Genomic DNA, 8007 nt, shown 5'->3' on the forward strand with positions numbered 1-8007 from the left:
AGTCAATGAATGAACCAGTTAACTGTTATTAATAAAAGTAAAAATTTAACTTTATTTATACATGTTTATGTATAAGTTTTTTTGATTTTTTACGTTTATTGATGGATGTTATTTTTTTAAACTTTTTTGTGAACATATCCATCAAATGGAATGTACTAGTATGTATTGTTTGGTATACGAATAATTAATGTGTATAATTTTTTTGCCTTCCTTTAAAACAATAACACCATTTTACACCTATACACTTTGCAATAACTACTAAAAATATATAGGTAATACCTACATGCATTTATAAAATAAACAAAGATAATAATTTATAAAATTAACAGTTCAATAATAGGTAAACAGTTTTCTAGAGATAATAAAATATCGTTTTTTTTGTGGTGAAAAATATACATTCGGACTTCTTATCCGACTTTCAAAATGCCATCTGGAAATATTTTTTAAAAACAGCCTCGTTTGAGTCGTTAGCTCATTAATGAATAAAAACGAATAAAATGTGAAATAATTACTCCTTAATAATATGTCATGCTGGCAGCACAACTAACACCATTAATAATCGTATATTGTATACAAGTATTGTTAGTGTTGGCATTACTGAGAGGCGATTTGTCCGGCGGCGTTTTGTCGATTTTTGTCCGGCGACGTTTTGTCGATTTTTTTTCCGGCGGCGTTTTGTCGGGCGACCTTTTGTCGTGTTTCCGATTAAATTTGTTTAATTTATTTTGATTTCTGTGATTGTTTTGTAAATGTGTTTTATTTTACTTTTGAGTAAGTGCATCTTGAATTAATGTACCATGAGTTACAAAAAACCTGAACCGTTGATGTTTACGGGCAACTTAGAAGAAAACTGGCGTGTTTTTCGGGAATCGTATGATATTTATATGAAAGCAGCTGGACTCGCAAAAACAACTAATGAAACGCAAGTCGCTATTTTACTTAACTTTGTTGGTAAAGAAGGCCTTAGTCGTTATAATACATTTGTGTTTGAAACCCTGGAAGACTCTAAGAAGATTGATAGTGTATTAAAAGCATTTGAAGCTTACTGCAAACCAAAAAGAAATATTTTGCATGCCAGACATGTTTTTTACAAAAGATATCAAAAAGATAATGAATCAATCGAAGAATTTTTTTCTGCGTGTAAAACTTAATTAAAGATTGTGAGTTTGGTTCAGAGGATGAAATCTTACGTGACAAAGTAGTTCTAGACACTACTGATGCTGATACTCGTAATCGACTTATTAAAAAAGGTGATATCACTTTGGATGAAGCTGTGGAAGCACTACGTATTGCTGAGGTTCAATATCGTAACTTAACTCATACTAAAGGTATCCAGCATGGGTTTCAACTGCTGTTAAAAGATTATTATATATTGTAATTGAATGGCGTTATGTAAAAAGCAACCAATCCACAAAAAATAAAAATTGAGATATTAGTTTAACTAGTGTGGTATAGTATATACTACACTAATTAAACTAAAATCTCAATTTTTTTTTTGTGGGTTGGTTGCTTTTTGCATAACGCTATTCTATTTAGTTTGTATATATATTAGGGTGGTCCTTAAATTTGACATGGCGTTGGATGGCCGACATTCGACACCAAGTACTGAAAAAAATATTTCTCTTATTGTTCAGCTTTTTACTTCAATCCCTTGGTCTCCCTGTATGCACATCAAAATATGTGTACTGTCACTTGGCCTGGCCCGGCATGTGGAGCGATCCAACGACATGCCAAATTTAAAGATTACCTTGATATTGATATATATAATATATATATAATACATATTATGTTATAGTTCATTTATTTATAAATTTAGTTAAATAAAAAAAAAACAAGAGCAAAAAGAAGAAGGGAGCTGAACAACAAAAAAATGTTTCGAATGACTCTAATGATAGTTCAGTTTTGAATGCTGCACCTAACAAAGTTGTCATCAATTCCGATGAAAATAACACAGATTCTATTACTAAAATGATTACACCTAAACTTCCTAGCTACATAGAAAATTTACCTTATACAGAAGGTTTGGATACATTTTTAAAATTATAATTTTAGTATGAAAATAATTTTAATTGGGTCACAGGTCGACGAAAGTTTATCATGATTTTGAAATTGAAGGGATAAGCTTTTTTACACGCTTATTTTTAATTTTTGGTCCAATAAGTGCCTTTTAGGTACTATTTCTGATGTGTAGAGTTGTCACATAAAGAAATCGGTTCAGCAGTATAGAAAATTGTGTTGGTCCAGACAAAAAAACATAAACATAAACTAAATAATAAATGAAAACGCATCATTGAAAAACAATACCTTCTCAACTACACATCAAGCTAAAATGTTTAACTAATATACTTTTATTATAAATTTAGTTTGTACATTTTTTAATTTGTTGAATAGATCAATGGAGTGCTACTAATACCTCTGGAAATAGGGTGTATTCAAGAGCTTTTATGTTGCAACTTAGTAGTGAAATTGTATGTCAAAGGAAGCTGGATATTTTAAAAAGCTGGAGTCACATTACAAGGTCTGTCAACCCTTCACAATATAATTCTATAGAATTAGGAGGTGTAAGTATTCTGAGATATGTTAATTTTTTTTAATTTCTATCATATTAAATCAAATAAACATGTATTTTAGGGAATGCCAGTAGTGGTTTCACAAAGTGCTAGTGCAACAGGATTTATGCCTGCATATGGTGCTTATTTAAAATCTGGTGATAGACAGTGTGGTATGCCTGTAATGGTGAATATATTATAATGTTGAGTTAATATTAAATTCTTGATTTAAATCATTTTTTTCTAAAGCCTTGTGCTAAAAATAATTGCAGTCATGGTAAAACTGCTAATAAAACTGCCAAGCCAAATACTATTCATATGTCTCTATCACTAAGAGAAGAAGTCAAGTTAAATCAGACTGAAAATGCATGGGTTCCAACGGCTATTAAAAAAACTACCAAAATTGATGCATCTAAAAATAAAAATGAAGTTGATTTAATAACTGAGGTGAAATTATAATTAGTTCATTCAATAACATAATAGATTTTATTTAATTGGATCAAATGTTTGTCAATGGTTTTTTTTTTCAGGATGTCAACAAAAATGTAAGATCAATTTTAAACAAAATTACTCCAGAAAACAAGGATTCATTGACTGAAATGTTTAAAGAATTGTCTATTGATTCCTATGAACGTTTAGAAAAAACAGTAGATTTAATATTTGAAAAGGTACATCTGAATTCTAAATTTGTTTAACAATAAATGTATGTATAATTTTTTTCTAAAGAACTATACAATTATATTAGGCAATTGAAGAACAAAATTTTGCTCGTCTGTGTCATGCTATGCAAGGTGTTCAAGTAAATACTGATGGCAAAACCACTTCATTTAAAAAACGTATCATTAGTAAATGCCAAAGTTTATTTGAATTGGACAAAGCTCAAGAAATGGATTCTGCTAAAAAACTTGCAGAAATAAATTCTTGTAAAGATCCTGTAAGTAGTTGTGCTCTTTAGAATTCAGAATGGTTTTTTATTTTTTTTTTATTCATACCAGGATAAGAAAAAGGAACTTCAAACAGAATTTAAAGAAAATGAGGGAAGGCTGCGTAAACGTTCTGTAGGAAATTGCAGGTATAATTTAAAAATATTATAGAAACATGGCTTATCACAGATTTTTTACATAACATAGTTCACAAGGAATTTCTTAAACTTATTCTTGATAAAAATTAGTTTTCTAATAAAGCATAATATTATGATATAACTATCATATATTATAATTAACAGCATACATTTAGTTATAATTATAATACTTATGTTTACAATATATGTTTTATTTTGTTTTTAGGTTTATCGGTGAGTTATTTAAACAAAAAATGCTTACACCAAATATTATGTTGTATTGCATAAACAATTTAGTCACTAAACACAATGAAGAGCCATTGGAATGTATATGCAACTTATTAAAGACTGTTGGAAAAGAGTTAGAACAAGTAAATCAATTTTTTTGTTATACAGAGTCCGTCAGGACCATGTTTTTCAAAATGATGCTACACCAAAAGTAATTGCAGTAAAAAAATTGTATTATATTATAAAAAGCAAAAACATATGCAGTTTTTTTATACATAACAAAATTTAGGTTCTGAAAATGTCAGTCAAATGACGCCCTTGAGCTCGCAATGCAAGAATCCAGGCGCTTGCGAAATGAGCCCATCGCGTCGGTCAGCATCTATCCCGGAGTTTCTCTCACCAATCGTTTGATCTCGTCCTTCAATTCATAAAGGGTTCGTGGCTTGTGTTGATAAACTTTTGATTTTAAGTGACCCCAAAAGAAAAATCACATGTTGTTTGGTCAGGGGAGCGTGAGGCCACGGAATGTCCCCAAAGCGCAAAATGAGACAATGAGCGCTCAAGGGCACCATATTTGTTACGTATAAAAAAACTGCACATGTTTCTGCATTTTTTGATATAATACATTTTTTTTTACTGCATTTACTTTTGGCGTAGCATCATTTTGAAAAACGTGTTTGTTCTGACAGAACTTGTATATTAAGAGGAAATAATTATAATTTAAGTATGATAATATATTTATGGTAACTGTTAGTAAGTAGTGTTGGGCTAAAATTACAATTCTGCTAGATTCAAAGTCTAAATAAGAATGTTGTTATAGTAGAAGTAGCATTTAAACAACAGACATACAAATATTTGATTGTCTTGTCCATAGAAAACTTATTATTGTTATTATAACTGCTAAGTTTTGAAATTTAAGTTAATTTTTTTTACTAAATACTTGTAATTTTGTATATATTTATTATTTTTAGACTTACAACTTAAATGAAACTTTTGATAAGTTAAAAGGGTTAACTTCTAAACAATTCAAATCCAAGATTTCCTCAAGAATACAGTTTATGATCCAAGATGTTATAGATTTAAGAGAAGATAAATGGATAACTAGACATTTAGAGAATAAACCCAAATTAATAAATGAGGAATTTGTTAAAAATATGTTAATAAGCTCATTAGAAATTAGTCCAAAATGCCAAACGGAAACTGGCAAAATGTTTGCTGAACTTTTATCAAAGAATGTCCTTTCTATAGTGGCATTAACTGAAGGGTAAGAATTTGTTAAGTTATTTAAACTAATATTCCATGAAATATGTCTAAAAAACGGGATATGTTTTAGAGAAATTTTAAACTGTATAGCTTGGGTTGAACAGCATAAAACTGTGTTTTTCAATAAAGTATCACATTTTCTGAAAAAGTTTTGCTTCAGGGATAAAATGCTAAAAGATCTTTTTCGCAGAGAATTTTATCAGCTTTGTTTTTGTATACTATCTTTATAATCTTATCAATAGAAATCTAGATATTTGGAAAAATTTAGTTATTACAACCTTTGGGGCTCTGTCCGTAATCAACCGTACACATATCAACATACAAACATATCAATGGGGACTTTTCAAGATTTGTTTTCAGAAGATAAAAAAGAAAATAATGGGAATTATTTCGAACTCAAATCTCATATGTCCTGGACTATAATAACAATAATAATTAACAATTGGTATCATTTTTATATTTTCTTTAGGATTGATGCTGTTTTAAAAGATTGGAATGATTATTTAATGGATTACCCTCAATTTTTTTCCTATATTGCTGCCATTACTGGTAAGTTTGTATGTGAAAAATGTGTAAAAATGATATTCAAATGCATACTATTGAGAAGTCACACATGTTTATGCTTATATAATTTATCGTATTAAAAAGTATTTATTTTGCAGCTCCGTTATTAATTTCAAAGACTGCTTCTTTCGACTTTTTTAATTTAAGAGATGCTTGCAAATCTATATGTCCTGACAATTCTAGCAAGTATTTTATTGAAATTTTACAAAAAATTCTGAGTTCTAAAGAAACTCAAGATATTAAAGAGGTATGTTTCAACATTAGTTTCAATAATTTATACGTCAATAGTTTAATTTTTAATTGTTTTTATAGCAAGGTGGAATACTATGGATTTATAATAAATGGAGGAAATCGGAAAAAATATCCATTGATGTTTTTGTACCAAACAATAAACTTAATGAACACTTCAAAGAAGATGTAAATAATTAATATTGATTAGTTTAAAAATCATTTTATTCATAATTAATCTTAATTTCAGAGAGTTGGAGTTTTTTTACTATCCATTGCTATGTATGATAAAATGAAGTTGACTGATAGTAAACTATTATATGATATAATGCATCAGTGGATAACTGTAAGTAACACATATTATTCAATTTCTTCTGAATTGATTAGTAACATTGATCAATAAAATTGATATTGCATATTAAAGCGAGTTTGTGGTTATACTGAACTGCTGGGGTAGACTGGTTTGACCAAATTTGATCATATTCTATCGGAGAGATGTATAACTAGAGAATATATACCCTTCTTACCGCTTCCTTGGCACTTTGGACAATAATATTTGCAAACATTTATAAGGACGGCCAATTTGCCGTCCGCGCGAGCGCATGAAGGTTAAAAGTGACGCAAGTCAAATTTTTAAAAATCCCCAATATTACTAGGGCTTAGAGTATACTATATTTAGAGTCATTTAGTCAATAGAGTAGTAAGTCAAGTTGAGCCCTTGGTCGCGAGAAAGCGCCACTTAAAATTTCGTTAGTCAATACAAAGTTATAGAAATACAAAACGTAAACCTTTTAGTTCTCAAAACCACTTAAATGAGACTTACGCCACTCTCATTTCTGCCGGCTTATATGTATAAAATACATTTGTATTTATTAATTTCAGGATAACATTGATGGAAAAATAATTGAATGTCCTCAATTTGTACGGGCATTAACAATTGCCAATGTTTTAGTGTGTTTAAGTGAGTATTTAGTTATGCATTCGTCTGCTAACTTTTACAATGTATTATGCTCCTAAATAACGAGCTTCTTATAGACATTGGTGTTCTGAATTTGCATATATATATAATGTAACACTATATTTCACCTGACTGTGAGTAGTCCTTGATCCAAACCACGCATTAGCATAATATACTAAATAGTAGAACAGCGAAGCATACACAGGACGCTGTGCCGTGCCCAATCAATTCAACTTTAAAAATCAATTCTTCTACTTAATGCACTTACTATCGTCATTCAATGTAAATCAAGTCAATTGATCCTAGTTAGACTAGAGTATACATAATACTATTATTAGAAAAACATCCTTAAGAAGTGAAATAGTGTTATCAGTTTGGCATTTGATGAACATTATTGAGCTACTGTTCTTGGTTATACAAGAATCTTGTTGAAGGTTAATTATAGTTTATAATGATGACTATTAGATAGGCAATTTAATTATGCTCTTAATTTTATCGATCTGCCAATCTGTGTCTTTTTCTAAATTTTATTTTTATACTGTTAGTGATATTTCACTAAACACCACTTTTTGACGGCCCACCCCTTAAAAAGTAAAATTAGGTATCATAACTTAATTTGCTAGTAGTTTCTTGTATTATATATATATGGATTTAGGACACACTATTCATATCTTCAAATCCCTGTGTATTATTGTAGTTGTGTGTATTTACATAAAACTTTTTCATTTTTTCTAGAGCCCAATTATTCTTTTGATGACTTCTTTGACAAGGTGTATGTTAAGTTGCTTACTTGTTATATTCAATCTAAACCATTACCTTCACCAGAAATTCAAGCTCGGGAGGTACAATGTTTGTATGGAATCCAAATAATGTCTGCCGCTCTTGAACATCCAGCAGGTATAATATATATTTAGTGTGAACTAAAATTATAAATATTTTTTCATAAACAATGAATATAACCAATAGGTATGGTATTGAAACTGTTCCACAAGCTCTACCAAGATAGTGTAATCAGTAAAGAATCCTTTGAACTATGGAAAAATGATGATGTATTCAAACCTGGATTCGATGAAGACCTTGAAACAAAAACGTGGCATCTATGGTGTTGAATTAATTCTTCCTTTCTTTCAAATCAATTGATTTGTAATTTAACATAA

At 29.5% G+C, this 8007-nt stretch overlaps 1 protein-coding gene across 1 annotated transcript; it reads left to right on the plus strand.

Annotated features, from left to right (window-relative positions):
* The first annotated feature begins 797 nt into the window (after positions 1-797).
* On the plus strand, positions 798-8007 carry LOC126839419 (uncharacterized). Its single transcript, XM_050574747.1, is given in 17 exon segments — positions 798-1047; positions 1146-1328; positions 2392-2561; positions 2632-2736; positions 2799-2996; positions 3080-3217; positions 3295-3483; positions 3545-3621; positions 3836-3980; positions 4809-5101; positions 5570-5649; positions 5763-5911; positions 5977-6081; positions 6143-6238; positions 6775-6853; positions 7586-7747; positions 7817-8007. Coding segments are annotated over 17 exon segments (2610 nt in total).

The sequence above is a fragment of the Adelges cooleyi genome, unplaced genomic scaffold (genome assembly GCF_023614345.1).
Source record: "Adelges cooleyi isolate 19-005CV unplaced genomic scaffold, UGA_ACOO_1.1 ACOO_flye_CR_arks_rails_tigmint_CR_PRNA_30, whole genome shotgun sequence".
Lineage (NCBI taxonomy): Eukaryota > Metazoa > Arthropoda > Insecta > Hemiptera > Adelgidae > Adelges > Adelges cooleyi.